Raw genomic sequence first — 22072 nt, 5'->3', positions numbered from 1 at the left:
TACGATTGAAACTTTGACCCTATGAAGAATGTTTTCCTACACTTGCAGTCATTAAAAATCAGTAGACCTACACAATTTACAACTGCTAAGAAAAAAAATAACATATCATACTAAGTTTTGCTGATGTGGGGACAGAAGTAGGTTTTTGGACTATAAACCTGATTATTTTTCATTTTATTCAGGGCTTTTCATGAATTTAGTTTTACACAGCCTTATTCCACTTTTTACTTGGTATAACTTAGCATTTAGCACAGCTGCCTGCTGAAATAAAGCAGCAAAATTAGCAAGCAGGCAGTTGTGTATAAGATTTTAGCAGCACAGAAGTATAGTGACTTTGTGCTGAAAGCTACCTTGTACATTCATTTTCACTGTGAATGCACAGGCACGATAATGGTGCATTTTCTGTTTGGACACTGAAAGGAAGACTACTCACCAGAGGCCCAGGAGGACCATCCTGACCTGGTGCTCCAGGTAAACCTTGTTCTCCCTAGAGAAAACACAAAGCTTACTTTACCAGAGGATATACGAGAAATGCAACATTTAAAATATTATATGCTCTGCTTGCTTACCACTGGGCCAGGAATGCCCCGGAGACCCTCTGGGCCAGGTTTTCCTGCAGGTCCCTGTGGACCAACTGGACCTGTTTTTCCAGGGGCCCCTTCTGCACCAGGTTCCCCCTAGGAAGAAGATAAGCAACAGGTGAGAGAGGAAGAGGTGACCAAGCTTGTCACTGTAGAGATAGGGAAGCTGCAAAGTGAGAGAAAAGTGTCCCCCACTGTGTAAAATGCAGAAGATGATTTTCTGAGCAAGATGCTGATAGTTTCCTATAAAGCTGTGGTGCCAGCAGAGCTGGCTCAGCTTGCTCTGCCACAAGGGTGAGCTCAGTGGGCCTGTACTGAGTCCACCAGGTACTACATTATGTATTCATTTGGATTTGACAGCCTGTTTCTTACTGCTTTGCTAAATTTCACACAGAGTGCATTATAAGCTGTTATTTTTTATTTCAATGTAGCTTACATTTCCATGCTCAAAAAAAATAATTTAAAGAACCCATCTGTATTACCTTTGCCCCTTTTTCACCTTGTCTGCCTTCAGCGCCAGTTGCTCCAGGAGGTCCCTGTAAAACATGGAGGCTGAGCTCATAATCTCATTGCAAAAATATTATCAGTGAAAAAATTATGAGTGCAAGTTCCACTGTATTGGTAAGTAGTACAAAGGAGATATTATGTTGCTTTATCGGCGTTTTGGTCACAGGAAAAAAATCCCAAGTGGTCCTATCAGCCCTTTTCTCCTGTACAAAATTTTCTGGGTTTTTAGAATATCTAAAAGAATATTCCTCACCTAATACTTCTGATATGATGAGATTAAAAACAAAGAAATATCTTAGGGGGAAAAAATCAAAATGGGATATAAAAGGAAAAGGAAAATAACAATAATGTTTGACATGTACAGTAGCACTTTTAAAGGTGCTTTGCATTGGCTTCAGTCTCTTCACTGTAGTTTATACAGTGATTCCCAAAGGGGCTGTCACCCTGTGCAGTAGCACAGAATAACACAGACTGCTTTATTCTCAAAGTCAGGGATGAGCTCAGCAAGCCTTTTGATTCTATTTAGCCAAAACCTGACACATGCCTTAACATTATCCAGTAAATATGAAAGGAAAAAATAGTAAATCACGTGCCTAGAGGCTGTAAGGAACGAAACAGACACAACCAGCTACAAAGAGCTCTTGGCATCACCTCCCTGTTACTGCTCCACAAATGCTATGTTTGACTACGGAGATACAAGGTAGAACTGCAGAAGGATGCAGAGATAAGGTTGAGGGGAAGACCTCAAAAACAGGAGTTGCAGTCAGGTGGCAGCTGATGTCATCCATTTTAAATTTTCTTAGAGTTTCAGTGCAAAATGAATTATTTTTTTTTCTCTCCCCAAACATCCAGGGCTGCTTTTATGGTCAGGGAATTAATGTGCATAGCTTCAGATATGAACAGAAGTAATATGCAGAATCTCATGCAGTCTTCTGAAAATGCTTCTCTTGTTTCTCTTAGTTCAGAAAAGATGCACTCAAGATAACAGACAAAGTGTTTTCCTACAAGGTTCATTTTCAGCCTGGAAAATGTCTTTATTACAAATAGCTATTTCTTGCCAACTAATGAGCAGCTTAAAGCAAAAGGAAAGCAAAGTGACCATGATCAAAGACAAGGTGATTTTCTAAAGCTATAAAACTCTCTTCCAAGGATTCATCTGTTCATTAATGCCACAAGCAGTTTGTAATGGACAAATTGTATTTAAAAAAACCCACAACAAAACCCAAGCAAAAAACCCAAACCCACGAACCTGTTCTAAGCACCAGCAACAAGAAATATTCTATCACTGCCATTTATTTACTGCTTTTTACTTCATAACAACATCGAAATGCAGGCCCCTAAAGCCTGCAGGTAAGAACTGTTCTTGTAGTCAGACATCTGCCTGTGTGCTTTGTGAGCACAGGGCTTTAGAAGAGAGCTTGACCTAACAGCAATTTTTCATACTAGAACTGAATTTAGCCCAACCTTTTTATAGTCTGATATACTTCACCATTCACTACTACTGGCAAATACCTCGAGCAACTGCACCAGTTTTAATTTAATTCCTGGAAATGCCTATTCATTTTAAAATTATTTACATATTTATATTAAGATAATTTTCTTCTGAAATTAAGCTTTCTCTAGGATGAAACTGAATGTCTGCAGCACTGCATGAACCTTTTGGACAGCAGAGATCGTCCAGGCTTTCCATCAAAGGTAATTCAAAATGAACTTTACCTACAGTGGACTTTGGTATTTTTAAGAGCTGCAAGTGGTAAATGACTTTTACCTTTTGAAAACAGAGAGAAGCTAAAAAGCCCTGGGCAGCATGGTCCAATTGCTGATTTCTTTAAATAGGAATAATATTCTCAGTCACTACTGTTCTAATAATAATCTCTGGTGCATACACCCCTTTGTGCAGGTTGTGGTTGGTTGGGTGGATTGCTGTTTGCAGGTATGTAAATAAAACCAGGAACGTTTTAGAAACAGGACTCAGTTTTTCTTACGTGAATTAATCTAGGTGCCAGTTGTCTTTACTGCTTGGAAGTTCTTGTACTCCAGTTCCCATATGGATTAACCTTCCCTATCTAAGAATCTGAAAAGGGTTGAATTAGCGTTTGAGAAACAGGTTCTCTGCATAATCTGGAAATGCAGCTGCACCATGAATTAGCAGGGCTAAGCCCACTGTGACTGCTAAATTACAAATGCAATGAGTCACGATTGCTGAACAAAGGAGGTGCATTCATTAGCAAACAGTGCCAAAGCTGTGCCAGGACCAGAACAGCTAAATGAACTGCTCTTTCTGACGGGTTGGGATTGCTGGCATGGCACAGATGCTGCTTCTGCAAAGACTGCTAATTATTATTTATCTTGCCTTCCTACACTTGAGTTGTTGGAGTGTCTGATAAATTTCAACTGACAGAGAAGATCTCAATAACAATAATTTTAAGTTAAGGCATGGTTCCTCAGCCTCACCACCCCAGCTACCCTGATGACTTTTATGTTCATTACACTTTAAACTAGACATACTGCCTTAGAGATTTTATGCAGAGTTGAGGAGCTAAAAGAGCTCATATGGAAAAGACCTTGTCCTCAAGTTTTTGGAGGACATTTCTGTCTGCTCTTCTGTATGTTACCATTTCATCAAAACTATCATTTATAGCTCTCTGTCATCCAACATAAAACAAAATTGCCAACACAGAAAATCATGAGCATATCTCATCAGTCTGTTGAAATATAAACCTGTTATTGTTAGGTGTTCTGTCTATTTGCAGTTAGGAGAGAAAATAATATTATTTAATTGGTGTGTCCACCCTGCTGAGGCAGCATGATCTTGTAGCCAAAAATGGAGGAAAATCTCCTTCATAGAAACGCTTCCTTTCTTTCTAAATCATTCCACATTGTATATAAAGGCAAATAACCAAATAAGCTCCCGTTTCTCAAAAGTTAGAAACTAGCTTTGCTACAGTATTGACGCCCTCCAATTGGGAACAAAAGGGTATCCTATATCCAAGCACTTCTAGATTGATACAGGCAGCCTTAAGTGTATGGGATCTACACATCTAGCTGACACCAATAGAGAGAACAGCCAAATAGCAGAGAACACAGCACACTGAAAGGTTGAGAAGAAAAGAAGCAAGTACTGTCTACCTTGATTTTTATTGATTATATATCTTGTGTGGTTTAAGAATGGATGTTTTATTGTGCCTTTTTCTCATGCTATTTTTAACATTTGTCAGGTAGAAATTAATGAAATCAAACTAGAGATGCTTTCCAGTACTGTATAGCCAAAAAACCCTGAGAAAAACAAAGTCCCAGAAGTATGAGCAAAGAATTAAGTTTCAGAACATAACAGTAACAACAGATATAGAAGTTTGGATGGCAGTATTACAAATGTTTAACATGCATAGAAAAGGAAAAGGATTGGAAGAGGAGTTCCTAATCCCAAAGCTGTGCTAAACTACTTGTCTGCTTAGCCTGGAATGTAATATACATACACTGTACAAATCTAGGCTGATTTACATAGTGGAGAACTTCAAGGCATGTAATCATGCAGAGTCCACAGTGCAAGAAGAAGCACTGTTGAAAAGCAGCCAAGTCAGAAAAAACTGGCAAGGCTTGAATTGGGTCCTGCATAGCTGAGAAGTCATCGGTGACCTGCTGTGAGGGACCTCTCCCAAAACCCCTATTGTGCTGGATGCCATGATAGATGTGAAGGGAGTATGGCAGACAGTGACCTACTACTCATTCTGCCAAGCCTCTGATGTCTTGATCTGGCAAGATACCAATTGAAACAATTGCTTATTTCCTACCAAGCCTGTACACCGTGTTGAACTCGGCAGACCAGGAAAGTTGATCAACTTTCCCAATGGCTATAACAGATTTCTTTAAATAGAGTAAGGTGACTTCCCATTTTCTGAAATGCTCTATTTAAACTGCTGCTCAGCATCCTTCAGAAACATGCCATCAACCTGTTAGCAGCGGCCAGGTAGGATGCTAACCTTAGTACTGACATACCATAGGTGAACTGCTCATGTTTTTATGTTCTATGTATGAAAGAACATTTTTTATATATATATATATAAATGTGTGTCTGTATATACACACACACATAATGTACATTGTGTAACTGATAACTTTATTTTCTGCTTGACTTCAATACCAATTATGATACTCTTTTACTTCTACACTACTCTCATTCTGCTGTAAATATTCCATTTGGTGGTGTGGGCCTTTGTTAGTGATCAAAACCTTTCCAGCTATGTTTCCCTTGCTAGGTTTGCTAGCTCTAATTTTATAAACAGTGTGTGCACAAATCTATGAGAGATTTGCACACACAATGACTTTGATTACTTGCACTGTAACTACATAGATGTATGAACCTTTCTGAACATGCATTTATCTGATCTGGTACTGCACAGATCATTCAGAAATCAGGATCTGAAAAACATTAATTATGACTTAATGAAAATTATAACACCCTTTAAGGTGCTTGTAAGTCACTCAGTTTTGCCACTTTTAGATGATGTTTTAGGCCTGTAAATAAATATGTGTTATCATTAATCTGAATACAGGAGTTCATTCTGTAGGCTAGTCTCTCCCTTTTAAAACTGAACGTATCTGTGGTATTAGGACCTCCTGAAAAGCAGTGATGGAAATATTTTCTAGGAAGAGCAACTGTTAGGTCTGAAAAGCACGTTCTGTGGCTGCTCTCATGATCCTCTTTTTGTTTTTTTTTATCCCCATCCACAGGTTTAACCTTTTATTTTGATTTAGACTTGATCTAAGTGATGGGGAACTAATAAACTTTGTGTGTGTGTATGTGTGTTCATACTGCCAGCAAAGCACCAAGCTTTCAATCTTCTGCTGTTCCTCTCTGGTGTAATAATCCAACACAGACTCTCTACAAGCTTGCAACATTTGGATACTCAAGCAGTGCAGAACCTGATTCTACAAAGCCTCTTTCTCCAGAATTCAGGAATGGGATTACATGGGATTACTTGGCAATGTTGGGCCATACATTTTCCCTAAACTGGAACCATGTCAAATCACAGGGGACATGGCATTTGTGTTTCTAAAGTGCTTTTTTGGTCCAGGTTCTATCAGATGCAGTGTATCTAACCTGTTAGGATGAACTACTGCCTTTCTGTGTAATAAAGCAGGATGTACTAATCTGATGTCAAACATGCTAATATACAGTGGAGCCATATTTCAGTTCTAGTGATGAGCTTGCTAATGCTACCATAATGTTTTACAGTATTATAAATGTTGTGCAGGTTGGTGGAGCAAATAGATTATTGTGTAAACCAGATAAACTAATTAGGCTTGCCAGGTCACTCAAGCCTATTAAATACAGCAGTTGAATACATCTTGTTAAATGGCTCTCAGCTTACATTTAATGATGTCCCCTCCCTTGGGTTTTGAAGTGTAAAACCTGCATCTGATTGCTCTCTGAAGCAGACCTAAAGGTTGATGCATCTACCACAGTTCTGTAAGTGTACCATTATTTACTGATTTTGATTAGCTACATTTGTAAAGCTTGTGAAGTTTTGAAGACTTTATCATGGAATGGTTTTGTAAATCACAGCGGTATCAGCCTGTGAATTTGCACACAGAGAGGACGACATAGGTTTTCACAACCTGCACTGAAATTGTTCTGTTTCAGAGACTAAAGACACCAAAGCAGCCACATTCTTCCTGCTGCCTGCCAGCAGTCATGTGCCTGAGAGTGATGTCCTGTATTGCTCAGCATCACTCACTCCTGTCAGCAGATGAATCCAGCACACACTGAACTCACTTGTTTGAAAATAAAAGCCTCATTTCTAGATAAGGAATATATTCTTCCCTCTGCAATTTTTGTTCCCATGTTCTGTGTAGCCCACACTAAAATGCTTTCTCAAGCATCATATATGAGTGTCACAACATGGAAAACAAGTAGCTGAAATAATCTTGAACATACTCTCTCCAATAGAAACATATGCAAGAGACAACAAGATGTTACTTACTCTTTTTCCAGGTGGACCAGGTGGGCCAGCTTCACCTGAAGGACCTGGTGGACCCTGCAATGGCAAATGGTAAGATCAGTGGTATGAAGTTGTTATCTTCAGTAAATGCAATGTGTTGGCCTCACTCAATAGACAGAAAGTAAGTCCCATCAACACATAGAGTGAAGTCTTGCATTTTCAACAAATCCTTCCTTAGGGTGATCTTTTCCAAATTTTTAACAGCTTTGGTTACTGTACAAAATGCAACCATTCTTTCTGCTTGCAAGAAAGCATTTCTGAAAGGGGCTGCACAGAAGTAACCTGTGGTCCTAGCCTGCTAATTCCATAAAGAAGATTTCTTGCTTTCTCTGGTGCTGAAGTCATCACTCTTGCTAAAACTTTCCACTGACTTCTGAGAGTTAGCTACTCCATGGCTGGTTTTCTCTTGAAAAATCTTTTGCGCATTGATAACCATTTAGCTTAGTCAATCTTGTTCAGTGTACCAGCATTTTCTGTTTTTAAACTATACAGTAGTTCCCTGACAAGCAAAACTTCAGAGCTAGGAAGAGGCTTTCCAAAATAGAAGCTCTTTTTGCAATAAAATGAAAAAATAAATTAATGATGTTTTACTGTGGGAATCTTTGATGATTAATGCAGGTATTGATCAGATACATCTTAACTTTCTTAAAGTAGAAACATCAGGATTTTGCTTCATGTCACCAGGTCAGCTAATGTTTAATTTGATGCAGCATTCCTCTCTTATGCTCACAGTTGCTCCATTTTTAGTGCTGCTCAGCAGCTGCAGCACAAATTCTTAACACATAATTTGTTTTTACTGCTAAAAGAAATGGAGCTCTTGCTTCTGATTGTTACTATAATATGGACAGCTCTACCTCTGCAAGGCAATATATGGACATTTTTTACTGTAACAGAAAGATAACTATGAAAAGATTTGTAAGAGTACAAATGTATAGAAAAGATATTTTCTTAGTATAGGAGAGCACATGCAGCTAAAATAAAATGACAGGAACAACTCACAGGTTGACCAGGATCACCATCTTCACCCTTCTCTCCACCAACACCATCTTGACCCTACAGAATCCGCAGGAAAACAAATAAAATAGAGAATTTAGCTCAATTAAGTAATTTGGTTTCATCTACGAATGCATGTTCCTAAGGACACTCATTTGCAAAACTTTGTATTCTAAACCTGTTTTCAAACCTTAAAACACACATGAACAGAAAAGCAATAGATCTTACAGTGAAGACCTCATTCCCAAGCCAGGGAAACCAAGACTGGGACCTAAAACTGTTTTTTAAAAATATACTTACAGCTGGACCAGGTTCCCCAGGGGGACCAGGATCTCCAGGAAAACCAACTGGGCCCTAGATAAAGCAAGAAAAAAAAACCAGGAATGTGTCATGTGTTGATGAGCAGGAAGCAATGTGCACCAATATTTTATGAAGCAATTAATGAATTTAGTTCAAATGTCAAAAATGATAGATAGTTACACATAGCACAGCTTCAGCAGTGCTTCACAGTGCTTTGTGTTAAAATTATTAAGCTCACTTACTGGGTTACCCTTAGGTCCATCATCACCTGGAGGTCCTTTTGCACCTGGTGGTCCAGCTGCTCCAGGTGGACCAGCCTCACCTTTTTCTCCTCTTTCACCTTTTGGACCCTGTAGAAAACATGAACACAAAAATGTCATCTGGAAATTGAATGGCTAAAACCAGATTACAATGGCAAACGTGTTTCAGACCTAGGCAGTGTTACTCCTGAATAAATGCTGGCACGTGAATGGGAAATTGGGACATTAACCTCCCACTGGAAACCTGTGAACCTCGGCTGAGTGCCAACATCTGCACCCAGTTAGTATTATGGACTGACTTCACAGTGGAAAACATGTATGGTAAAGACAACACTTCTGAAGAAAAAAAAGGAAGTCTTCAGCTTTGTCTGCTAGCTGTTAGTACAAGAAGGGGATGTAATTATAAAGAAACAAATTGCATTGCAAAGTTCTTCACTGAGAATGTAAAGAAGACACACAAATACACAAGTGATATGATGAAATGCTTTCTGAAGTAAGCACTGCCAGATACAGTATTGCATCATAACAAAGGTTAATAAGAAGACTAGACTAAAATACTCACAGATGTTCCAGATTCTCCAGGAGGTCCAGGGTTACCAGCTTCTCCAGGTTCACCCTGCAGATGTGTGAGGATAAATTGGTAAGTCATTAGGGAGAATACTGATTTCTGCTATTAGGTGATTTTCTCATGCTTGTCCATGTGAACAACTTACAAAACCTGTCTTTTATTTGGGCTGCCTAAAGGGGGGTTTGTTACATAGGGTTTTGTAGAACTGAAATCTGATATTTTAGAGACAATGTATCAAACAAAGCTTTTCTTGAGCTAGGGAAGACTGACTTTCCCTCTGACCTTTGGAGGATATTCCCCTTTATTATCCCATATAGAGCAAATTTCCTATTTGTCATCTCCCTTTCTAGCCACAGAAAGGCCAAAGATGTATATTGACTATATACCTGGAAGCCACATTTTGCATGGAAGCAAGTTTCTGCAAAAAAGAAAATACTAATTGGAAATTAATGTCAGTGGAGTAAGGATTTATTGCTGTAGCTACTGTTAGAAGAAAAGAAATATATAAAACCTCTCTGTAGGGCTAAAATAATAGCATAAGAGTAAAACTTTCACCACAGTCCACAGAGATGTCCACTCTGAATTTACTGGTGAAGAGAATTGTTTAGTAAAGCAGACGGCTTTGAAGATTGCACCATATGAAGAAGTCAGATACTATACAGATGAAGAGAAGATTGATGTCAACTCAGTCTCTTTTTGAGCTAACACTGTGTATTAGCTCAAGGACTGTCTTTGAAATATTAAACTTTGGTTATGACTGATTATTTTCTAGCTTAGTGGTCTGATAAATAAACCTTTACAGAAAACTACTCTATTAGTACAGTATTTAGCTATTAGCAGTACAGACACAATCTGTGAAAGGATAACAGGATCTGCTTTGTGACTGTCATGGAGTGCTGAGCTAAAAATGCTATTTTTATTCCACAGCATTTCTCAGTGTAACTGCTAATGTGAGGATTTCCCACCCCAGAGATACTCTTTTCCAAACCAAATGAACTTTGCCAATGATTATGCCCATACACAAAAGTACTTTAGTGCTGAAAATACTTTTCACCCAGTTCTCCCTACTGAACTCACAGCAAGACTGGGCATAAATTTGTGTATCGTTTGCATCCTGTGTGACCTGCATGCCCTTCTTCAGCCCATGACAATTCAACTAAAGCAAGACACATAGCTGTCATTCCCATGTGGGAAGTATAAAAGCATAAATCTTACAATGTTAATTTTAAGCCAGTCTTGCACTGCAGATATTGAACTTTTTTTCCACAGAAACAAATGGCAATATAGTGGCCCCCCTGGGACCAGAGTTTTGCCCCATGTATATATTATGTTAGATGAATGGAAGAAGATGGGCGCAGCCAAGTGAATTCCAGAAGAGGATAATTAACAGGTAACTACAATTTCACCAGCAATATTAAAATGCCCTTTAAAAAAGGCACTTTTAAAGGACAAATTTGCCTTTAGAAACTGTAGTATGTTTTATTAGACATACTTAAATTTGCAGTAATCTTAAAAATGAATGATCCCTTTTAGTTTTTCACATTCATTTGCTTCTGTGATAGCACATGCATTATTAAATAAAAATCAGCTAGTGTATACTTCAGTCCTGTGTGGAACTAGCAATCAAATTAGTGTTATTCAGGTCAGTAGATGTATCTTACCTAACAGCATCCACAACAGAGACCCTTTTAACAGGTGTCCCATTGCAGGACTAACCGTCTGAGTGACAGGAGTGCTAATGGTACAAAGTCTTGTCTGACAAGCACTTGTGCCAGTGTAATCCCTTTCTAAGCCTCAGGCAAATGTTACTTCAAGTTATGATGATTCCCATTTGATTTGTAATCCACTCTTTACCTTTCCCATTGTCAAACACATCTTCATTATATGATACCTTCCAACAGGAGAAAAGATGGCCTATACTTGGGGACAACAGGGGGACACTTTGCTGCTAGGATCTCTGTGGTCCCTGCTATAGCATACAAGTTGAAATTGGCAGATGCAGACAGTTTGTATGAGCTCTGTGCATAGTAACTCCCCATAAAGCAGCAGTGTGGAAGACAGCAAACTTGGAAGGGCTAGAAAATATCAAGATGTTCTCGTGAAAGGGCATCTGTGAAAGACGAGACCAGCTGAAGTTTCAGCTCACACTAATACTTCTAAATCATTGCTTTATTAAAAATTATGACTCTTCCCTTCATGCAGTTGTTTCTTCTTCTGACAATTATATTTATATGCCATATATTATGTACTATGGAAAGTTGTAGTTGTTTTAGACAGCCATTAAGGCACTTAAACAATGTTTTGACAGAGAAGATTGTAGCTGATATTTACAGAGTACATATTTATAGCTACTAAACACTGTGCACTCTGTAGGTTATCATGTGCCCATATCTTTCTTTGAATTTTTGGTAAGGATGATAAAAATTCAGAACTTGATGCATTTTCTCCATGGGAAATATCTCACAGATTTTATGATCTAATAACAGATTTGTTCTGCCTCTGGAATTTTTTCCTCTTTTGTAAGCAGGTCATATCTTTTAAAGTTAGTGTGTTCTTTCTTAGGCAAAGTCTTCTTCTGACAGAATTTCAACAAGCGGAAACAGACATTCTGAACTGGAAGGAAATCTGTCATTTCACAGAGATGTCTAATTCTGACAACCTCCTTGCATTAAGCAAACAGAATGAATTCTGTCAGGCAAAGCACAGTAGTTTCAAAGTCCTTTGTTTTCCTTATTCTGAGTAGTTCTAAAGAACTGTCCATACGAGGCACAGAGAGAGTGGATGGAAGGCTGCCATCTTTGAGTTATATTCTGGGACATGATGATCTGTTGGTAAGAGTGAGAGACAACTCTCACTCTGGCTGGATTGTGAAAAGGATTGGGTTAACTTTTGTTCCTTATTGCCATTCTCACAAAACAGAGCAAAATCCTGCCTCCAGCAGACACATCTTGTCACAGAAGTGTGCACATATGGGACTGTGTTATATACATTATGGCTCTGGGATGGAATTGAGAGACAGTCTCTGTTGTTTATTTTCTAGAAGGGCTTTTGTTTACAAATGTGTTGGAGAGTTTGGAGAAGGATGTGATCACAGTCAATTACCCATGGAAAGTTATTAGAAGTAATTTGTTAGGACAGATATTCAGGTAGCATAAACTGTCATAGACATGTCTTAATTTAAGTACCTCAGCAACCGTCTGCACAGAGATGTGTGGAAAAGTGATAGGCACACAAGGTGTCTGTGCAAACTTACCAGACAGGTTCATAAACTTAGGGCTAGAATACTCCATTGATTTTTGTCCTCTCACTTCCACCTGCAGTTTTAATCAATGACTGATGAAACACGTAAGCTACTGATTTCACTTGTTGTGCTGCACTGGCCTCCTTATTTAAAAAAATAGTTTTAGAATGATGTAATAGGAAGCAGAAAATCACTACACTCATCTGGGTTTATACTACTATCATAGTTTTTCATACAGTAAAACAGATGTAAACTGAGAGAGTTAGTGCAGGCATTGATCTTGCTTGACTACTCATTAACTCTGCTGTGGAAAAGAGAAGGGGGTGGAAAAATGGTGCAGTACTCAGTGCCGTATCACAAATGAACCTAGATTTAAGCCAGATTTATTTTATGAGGCTTTGTGGAAGAGAAGTGTGAGGTTAATGTTACATGTTCTGTTTCTTCTCTGTGTGGTGACTTATGTAATGTAAAACATTTCAGTCCTACTTTTGAGAAGTCATGAGCAGCTCACTGGGTATTTGGAAGACCTGCATGTCAGACCTGTGATACCAAATTAAAGATAAGCATGTGTTGGGACACTTTGCTTTTCCACTTTTTCTTAATTATAAGCACAACAAAGACAATAATCCCAGGGTGGAAGATGGTTTTAAGTGGTTTTAGTTGAGTGTAAATCTCAAGACTTCTAGACAGCTCCATGGAGGCTACAAGCATTAATAATGCAAAGCTACATGCACATTTGTACTGCAGATGTCTTTGAACATTTAGGCCTTCGTGTGTACAGCAGAGGAAACAACAAGTCAGTTAAAAATACATGACACTAAGTGTGACAACAATTTTTTACAACTAACTTTCTGGAAGGGGGCTTTGGAACCCTAGTATTAATGACAAAATATCTGCTAGTCTAGCCATTTCAAATACTGAAGTAAGCATATCTACTTCACTCCCCAACAGTGAGAGGGAGGATGCCAGTATGTTTTCCTACACTCTACAATCAGCAGCGCAGTGCATTATCCGTGCTGTGATATGTCTTTCCTGATAGGGATGCAGAGGCTAGAGCATGCTGTCATAGTAAGAGAAACATTGTGGAAAAAATCTGTGGGAAGAAAAGAAAATGAGAAAATGCATCGTTTGTTGAAAAGCAGGAACTGTTTCCCACTGGGGGCAGAGCCCATCTTCCAAGCAGGGCTGTATCTCATGGTACTCTACCAGCAGGTCTCTGAAGAGGCCGAAGTCTGCTTTCCTGAGTTCCAGGGTAGTGAGCTTGCTGTGTGCTCTCCTTGCTGCCCTAAGGATCTCAAACTCCACCATTCCATGGTCACTACAGCCAAGGCTGCCCCTAAGCTTCACAGTCCCCACCAGCCCCTTTTTGTTGATGAGAACAACATCTAGTATAGTATCTCTCCACATTGGCTCCTCTGTTACTTGGAGAAGGAAGTTAGTTATAATTGGCGCCTTTCAGAAGCATCCTGGATTGCTTATGCCCTGCTGTGTTGTAGGGTGGTTGAAGTCCCTCAAGACGACCAGGGCTTGTGAATGTGAGGCTGCTCCTATCTGTCTATTGAGGGTCTCATCCACTTGGTCTTCCTGGTCAGGTTGCCTGTGGGAGATGCTCACTGTCCCTGCCCTTTCTTTAGTTCTGACCCATAAGCTCTCAATAGCTGCATATCCATTACCAGGAAGAGCTCCACGCACTCCATCTGGTCATTGACACAGGGTGGCAAACCCCTCATCATCTCCCTTGCCTGTCTATGCTGAAAAGCCTGTAATATGTTTGCCACTGATAATAGCTTCTCTTTTTAACATTCCTGATAGAGGACTATATGATACTCTAAGCAGCACCATGAAAAACACTTGAAGCCAGTAATGCTTCTGTAGTTAAGGAAATATCTATAACCCTTATTTAATCCTTCACCTGAAAACTACCTTTTATGCTCCAAAACTCGCTGTTCTGACTGTTAAATCTTTTTGTGATGTAAAATGTGGAATAAAAAGACCAACTGTGGTAAGTTAGCCATTAGTATCCTTAGGTCACTATCAACAATTACTAGATTAATGATGGATAATTAGGAACTGAAATATATCTATCTAGCTGCAAAGAAGAATCAAAATGCACAGCCATATTCCTGTTGCAAAGGTTTCTCTTTAGGAGGTTATTATCAACACTCACCTTTTCACCAACACCTCCAACAGAGCCAATTGAGCCTGGGGGACCTTGAGGACCCTACGATGATAAAAGATGTCAGTTATCCCAAATACAGCACTAATTACTGAATTGAGAGAACAAAAAAGAGGTTAATTCTTACATCAGCTCCATTAGGACCCTGCGGACCTCTTGGACCTGGAGGGCCAGGTGGACCCTGTATCAAAGAGACAATTTGATAGAGTTACAATCATAAAGAATAAGCCCAGTGGAGCTTTTCTGGCTGATGAAAAATAATATCCTCTGTCTGTAGAGGACTTTTAATTGTTGCACTGCTGCAGAAACAGCAGGGCCAGATTGCTGCCCACTGCATGACTTCACAAGGTGACAGAGCTTCCAGGCTATACTACCTGAGCTGGAAATGATCTGATGCTTAGGACTCCTGAAGATTGGTTTCCTAGACTGTATTTTCCTGCAGGTTACCTGCATATCCATTCCACTGTGTAAACCCCTGGAGCAGCTTACATATTTGGTAACAGCTATGTGACAGTCCTACACCATGATGCCTACAGCTGGGCAATCATAAAGCAGCCAGGCTTGGCAAAGGCTGTAGGAGGAAAATGCATACTGTTTATAGCTTGCATTTCAGTCAGCCCAGAAGGCATTCTGTCAGCAGTATAAAAATGTAGTGTCAAGATCACCCAGACAAACAGAGCAAATATAGCCAAACAGTGTTTACCATCTCTGGCCTGGAATTACCTGAAGCTAAGGTGCAATGCCTTGAATTTCAGAAAAGCAGCTCCAAACTCTCTGGTGCAGTGATCTTTCAGTTTTTGTCTTGCTCTCCTGAACCTGCTTATCACTGTGCTGTCTCAGACACATAACATGTGTTTTGCTGTCTGCTCTTCAGAGTATTTTCTTAAATTACATAAATCTTGATATTAGAGATGAGGAGATAGATGTAGGGAAGCAAAGTAAATCCAAGAGTGAGTTTATATTACACAAGCACCAAACTCAGAAATAGCTTATCAAATTATGAGCTACAGAAAAAAAGACAGTAATGCTTGGATGATACTTGTGTTCTCCAGAAGATCCAATGGGAAGAAATCTTACAGAATCACAGGTTGATAAGGGCTGGAAGGGACCTCTGGGGATCATCTAGTCCAACCTCCCTGCTAAAGCACATTCACATGGAGCAGGTTGCACAGGATTTTGAAGGGTTTTTAAAGTCTCCAGAGAAGGAGATTCTACAACCTCTCAGCAGCCTGCTCCAGGGCTCTGTCACCACCCTCAAGGAAGTTCTTCCTTGTGTTTAGGTGGAACTTCCTGTGTTTGTACCCATTGCCCTTTATCTTATCACTGGGCACCACTGAAAAGAAATCGGCCCCATTTAGCTAGCTATTAGCATTGATAGTTACCATTGGGCCCACATCACCATTTTCACCCTTTTCACCTGGTGGGCCAGGCAGACCCTAAAACACATGGGAGAGAAAAAAACTCTTAGTAGGGTACTTGTAATGATGAATTATTACAAATCAATATGAAACAATATAAATCAGAGCTACCTGTGAAACTTGGAAACTTGTAGGAGCACAGGAGGGAGAAAAAAGAAAAGTAAAGCTATCTGCATTAAAACAAAAAGGCTTTGTTCATGTTACAGCATATATGTATAGGCAGTCCTGTGATGCTTAAACCAAGCGAGGTAGACAATGTCCTAATAAAAATCAGACACAGAAATGCTAGGGTGACTGGTTTTAAAAACACTGAAGTCTAGTGCACTGTTGTTGTGAAAGCCTGTTTACAATTAGATAGACAGCAGGATACCCCCAGCTTTTGCTCATGTGATGACACAGTGGGGTTTCCATATAACTTTTATTTTAGAAAATAGACTGTATTCTGTTAAAATGGACGCTGATATCTGATAAGGCTCTCTTCAGTAACACTGCCTATTACAGGACTTATGATAACGCTTCTATTACTTTCTGACTTTCTTGATGTTTACTTTTTTGCAACTGTGCAGTAAGTTTAACAAATCAAATTTGAATGTAACCTTTTTCCTACTCTGTGATGAGTTTAAACCACTATTTTGTAGCTAATTGCTCTAAAGAGTGATTGGAACAGATGCCTGGACTGGGACTAGATGGCAAGTCTTTACAGAGCTGGTACTCTGAAAGAAGATTCCCACCTCAAATAAGGTAGATCTTCCAGTTGCTGACAGGCCCCTTAGTTCTACCCCATGACCATGAAAAGACATTTAGCTTAAAAATGCCTTTTCCATTATGATTCATGATCATGCTAAACCCGAACAGCTCATTCAACTGCTTGCAGGGGAATTGTTTATAAAACTTTGAAGGCAATTAAACTTGTTTTGGAAAAGACTTTCCCAAGCCATTTGAACTCCTATTTCAACACTGGAAAAATCCCACTGATTGCACTGAAAGAATATTTCATGCATCATTAAACATGGCTTTTTTTGCAGCACTTTTAGATCCTCCTGGCAAGAAGTAATTAAGGTGTTTGTCATCCAATATTTCAAAATTTAAGTAAAATAGCTCTAAACTATGAGATAACCTAGACAGGCTCATAGAGTTTTTCAGATTTTCTTTGCTTTCAGCTCCTTTTGTTAGAAACGTCCTTATTTTTACAAATACTACTAAAATTCAATAGTGAGGAGTGTCACAATCACAGCAATCAATATTAAAAATTGCCAAGGCTCACTTTGATGAACAAAAATACTTTTTACTTAATGTCCAATGTAGGTAACATCAATAGAATTTAACTGCAGTAAGCATGATACAGTTACTGTGGAGTATTACACAGATGAAGCTGTTACTCCTCAACAGCTCATAATTACAATGAGAAATGCATTACTAAATGAAACAAACTTTTGATTTCTTCAATACTATTAAGCAAATATGGGATCCTAGTCCATGGACCAATATATTCCAATTAAAATCTTAATCAGAGAAATAAAGCTCCTTGTTTGAAATGTTTCAGTGGATTATGTCTCATCCTAATTGATTTTCATATTTATGCAACTTAGTGCTTGTTAAACTTAAACTGTGAAGGTGGACTTTTTCATAAAACAGGAATCGAAACTATATCCTGGGTCTGAGGAAATTAACAAGAATCAATTTTATTCACTCTTTAATAAAAACCCTAAGCATTTCCTATTAGTATTTATGGATCTTTTTTCTGAGTTGTTATTTCTAAAAATAAAGATGTTTTCAAAGGCAATATGCCTTTGTGTGCACAAGATATATGTGTTAGTGCAGTTATCAACTGTTTATCTTCCATGGAGACTGCAGTGTTTTATTAAATTCATTGTTAAGTTTTGTGGACTGTATGGTGTAATAGAGATTAGAAAAAGGTAGGCACAGGTTCAGGTTCAGCTCAGTGAAAGAGATGAGTCAGTGCACACGTGGTAGCTAGAAAGGAGCCATACTGGTTTCTACAGTCCAATACTATTGCTGCATTTGTCCCTGTTTTTAGAAGAGACTATTTATGATCCACAACACAGCTTCATGCATGGATTAGAAAGCATTTCAAAGTGCTCTGTGCTCTAATCTTATTCACATGGAAATGAATCAGAAGTCCTGAATGTCTTGTTCTTGTTTTGTCATACTAAAACAAATTATATTTTTGAAAGAGTAGGATTCTTCATCTGTCATTCTCTGGCTGCAGCAATGAGATGCCTATAGTTTATTGTATTCTTGCTTTGTGGGTTTTCAGTCATAAAATTACATTTTTAAGAGGAATAAACATACAACTATGAGAACCTGCCAGTGATGGCATCAGTCTGTAAGCATCACAGAATTCTCATCTTTCAGAACACAAGGAGTGTCTGTGATTGGAACAATGAGAAACACACTATGTTGCCCAAACCTATTGTGAAAAGACAGTAAATGGCAAGGATGTGTTATATATGCCTCCAAGTTGAATCTTTCCTTTGAAATGTGTACCTACAGTACAAAGAAGTGCTCTTGTTAAAACAGAAATTGTTGGACTCTATAAAAGAATTAAATTCTACAGGCTATGTTAGCCAGGGGTTCAGCTTCAGAGCATCCTACCAATCCCCTTCATCATCAAATCTGCTGTTTGTACACAAACTTTCTGAATATGGGATCTTTCAGTTCTTAACTGATGCTATTATTTATTTAACAGAAGAAAATACTCAGTTTTGGACACAAAAATCAGGGTCCTTACAGGTATAAGGCAAAATAATAAAGGAATTTACCTGTAAGCCAATAGGGCCTGGAGGGCCAGGGAAGCCTCGAGGACCTTCATCACCTTTTTGCCCAAACATCCCTTGCTGACCTCTTGGGCCTGGCTCCCCATCACCTCCCTGTTTGGAAAGAGTGAAAAGCAAAAATATCACAGGTCTATCAATAACAGATAAGGAGCAAGGAGCATGCAGTTCAAAGAACTTCAAATATTAGATGAGTTATGTCAAGATTAGAGTTCACTCTGAACATCTACTTACGGCTATACCAGGGGCACCAACAGGACCCTGAAGACCTGGTGGACCTGGAGGACCCTGAAACAAACCAACCAAAAGGAAAATTTACTAATTACAGCACCAGGAGTGAGATGAACACAAATACAGAGACAACTCTATTTGCAGGATCGAGGTCTGTTAAGCAGTTCTACATTTCTCCAAAGAAAATGTAGCATTATTCACAAGTCTTTCCCACTCAGTACAAACAATCAGTATTTGGTTTTTGCTCAAAGACTCAGAATTGCATGCCTATAATAGACTTAGTATCAACATTTATTGCAAGGTCACTTGTAATATTTCAGAATAGTTGAAACAGGTACCTGTGCAAACATGAATCACACTGAAGCACATATTTCTTTCACAATAGAAAGCATCAGATTCCCATGAGCTTTGTGTGGAAAAACTCAACCTTTAAAGCACCATCCACCAATCAAATTTAATTTGCATTATTTTTATACGAAATTGAAAATCGTTTTTGCAACAGCACCAAAGAGACATGAAAAAGCCTACGGTCTTGTTGAGCATGGGAATCACATTTGTTCTTACACTGAATTCTCTTTTCAACAAAATGGCAAACAAATCCCCCAGGGCTCTGAAAGGAACCTCTGATTTTTTTCAGTCTCCTTACAGACTACTAATTCCCTAAATTATATTGCATGAAATTCAGATGTGATGTAATGAAGATATCTGAATGAGAATGGGAATGCAAGATACCAGTTTATGATGGGGTTAACACTATGTGATGAGTCTGGTTTTCGCACCAGCTAGAGAGACTAGGCTGCTAAGAGTGAAGCTATGCATAAAACCTTACAGCTGGAAATGGCTGCATTCTAGTCTGCCATTTTAGATGGCAAGGAAAGTGTCTGCAGTTTCTAGGCTGGGAATTCTAATTTAGTGCAGAATAATGCTTGGATTTAAAGACCTGGCTAAATTTAGATTGTTCTTACCTTTATAGGGAGATGAGAAATAGTGAACTTCTTAAGTCTCACACTCTTATTCCTTTCCTTGGGGTCGTTGTCTAATATTTTAGACTATCTTATTTCCTAGGCAATTTGAAGCATCCACCTATGGATTTCTTCTTTTTTGGAATTGTTGTCTTGCCACGTACCTGATGGCAGTATGTGAAGTAAGGCTTTTAAGCTCTATGGTGACATATCTAAATGAGGGAACTCCTAGGAGTGCTTCTGTTGACTGGGAGAGTTACAATGAGAAAGGGAAATAGCATGCAAGAATAGTATTAGAATGGATTGCTTCTACCCTCTGCAGGATGCTTCCACCTCCTCCTTCATTTTATTGAGCTTGAATGAGATCTCCGCATTTTTAATCTCACTGAAATACTCATTTTGATGTGACGTATTGTTGGAAGGTACTTTGCAACTGATTAATGAGAGGTTATTTGGACATGTGGCCAGACTCTTTCCTATTCCTCTGGAGGCAAATGGTGAGAGACTGATCAGAATCATTAGGAGAGAATCTCCAGTCAATAAAGGCAGCTGCGGTAGCCAGCTGAAGATCAAGGGAGGCGGTACATCAAAATTGTGCTGCCCTTAGCTAGAATATGGAAACACAGTATTTTTTTTCTTAGGCTTAGTACAGTTAAATCCCCCAAACATAAAACACTGTTGGTTTCAACACAGAATTGAAGACTTTTCCAGCTCTTAAAGAGGAAAGAGGGATCAATTCTTCTTTGCTGGATTAAATGTGCACCAAGGCTTTTGTGAGCATCTAGATACTGTGAATCTTTCCTCTTCATGTCCCATGATTTCAGATCTAGGTACTTACTTCCTCTTCAGGTTCTTTCAGAAATGACCAACAAAGCCTTTCCTCCCTGCCCCAATAAACACCTGTTAGCACGCTGAAAGGAAAGCAGGTTGGAAATCGACACGTTCTGGAATTGTCATGGATAAATGACTGGAATTGAGGGCAAATAGGATTCCATATGCTTGACTTCAAATGGGGTAACGTTCACACAGAGTCCTGCATTTTCAGGAAAATGTAATATATTCCCAAATGCCTTAAACCTTGAAACTGAGGGTACAGGCCATGTTCTGAAATGGTTATGATGCAGACACCGTCTTTAGACAGCAGGTCTGCTGGATCATGCCCAAATACGTTAGTACTCACTCTGAGAGTTGTGGCCACAGTTAAATGCTCAGCCTATGTAGCTCTGCTAAAATGACTGAAATAGAAATGTGCAGCATGTATTTTTTTTACCAATTTTCTCTGATACAGAAGCATCTCTAATGAAGAGACATGTCCAAGGGCAAAAAAGGATAAGCATGTGATCACATACAAAGCCTAACTTGGAACTGGACCATGAGCTGCTTCATATACTTCCTCTTGCCTTCTTTAAACACAATTTTTCTGTGTGCACAGAAAAAGGTGGACAAAGAGGAGATGCATCTATCTCTGTGTATCCCACAACTGGTTTACAGCTGCAACAGCAAATAGATCAAGATGGAATTTTGGTTAACTGGGAACAAGTCCCCAGTGTCAAAATCGACTTGTAAAAGTTTTCATTTGATCAGTAATTTTACCATTCATCTCAGATTAAGCAGGAGACATTTTAGTCCGAAGCGGTATTTGTTTACAGTTTGGTCACAGGTGTGCTTCTTGCAAAAATGTGGTTTATGATAGGAGTCAAAAGTATGTTTTCTGCAGTTTTCACTGCAGAAGTCTCTCTCACAGAAATAACTGAAAAGTACACATTTATCTTCAAAAGAAACCCAAACCTTGTCTTGCACATGTTACAATTGTTTAAGTGTGCTCTCCAAGAATTAAGTATTATTTAACATTTTAAGAATTACATTAATAGATTTCTCTACTGAATCGTCAGTCTTCCTCATTATGGTTCTGAAGCTAAAGCTAGACATGTTTACACAGTCCAGTCAGTGAAGTTAACTTGGTCTCTCCCAGTTCAAAAGTAGAATGAATGAAATTAGATGATATAGAGAAGGTGCTTAGCAATGTAGTTTGCCATCT

General features: G+C 38.9%; 1 protein-coding gene and 1 long non-coding RNA gene across 5 annotated transcripts in view; one reads left to right on the top strand and one right to left on the bottom strand.

Annotated features, from left to right (window-relative positions):
• The window catches only part of COL11A1 (collagen type XI alpha 1 chain), a 127238-nt gene that overhangs the window by 12102 nt on the left and 93064 nt on the right, over positions 1 to 22072 (bottom strand). For all 4 annotated transcript variants that reach the window (XM_068140998.1, XM_068140999.1, XM_068141000.1 and 1 more), the window contains 13 exons: positions 19076 to 19129; positions 18830 to 18937; positions 16011 to 16064; positions 14756 to 14809; positions 14620 to 14673; positions 9206 to 9259; positions 8626 to 8733; positions 8384 to 8437; positions 8090 to 8143; positions 7073 to 7126; positions 1064 to 1117; positions 570 to 677; positions 434 to 487 (listed from right to left, as the gene is read on the bottom strand). In XM_068140998.1, coding sequence (XP_067997099.1) covers positions 434 to 487; positions 570 to 677; positions 1064 to 1117; positions 7073 to 7126; positions 8090 to 8143; positions 8384 to 8437; positions 8626 to 8733; positions 9206 to 9259; positions 14620 to 14673; positions 14756 to 14809; positions 16011 to 16064; positions 18830 to 18937; positions 19076 to 19129 — 864 coding nt within the window. The remainder of the gene's footprint in view (positions 1 to 433; positions 488 to 569; positions 678 to 1063; positions 1118 to 7072; positions 7127 to 8089; positions 8144 to 8383; positions 8438 to 8625; positions 8734 to 9205; positions 9260 to 14619; positions 14674 to 14755; positions 14810 to 16010; positions 16065 to 18829; positions 18938 to 19075; positions 19130 to 22072) is intronic.
• On the top strand, positions 7083 to 9863 carry LOC137442368 (uncharacterized). The gene is made up of 3 exons (XR_010987650.1): positions 7083 to 7141; positions 8640 to 9283; positions 9562 to 9863. It is a non-coding gene; the product is annotated as an uncharacterized lncRNA (long non-coding RNA).

The sequence above is a fragment of the Melanerpes formicivorus genome, unplaced genomic scaffold (genome assembly GCF_026170545.1).
Source record: "Melanerpes formicivorus ecotype bairdi unplaced genomic scaffold, bMelFor1.0.p_v2 SCAF_7, whole genome shotgun sequence".
In the NCBI taxonomy this organism is placed as follows: Eukaryota; Metazoa; Chordata; class Aves; order Piciformes; family Picidae; genus Melanerpes; species Melanerpes formicivorus.
Note: the sequence above shows the minus strand (reverse complement) of the source record. Positions and strands in the feature narration are given on the sequence as shown.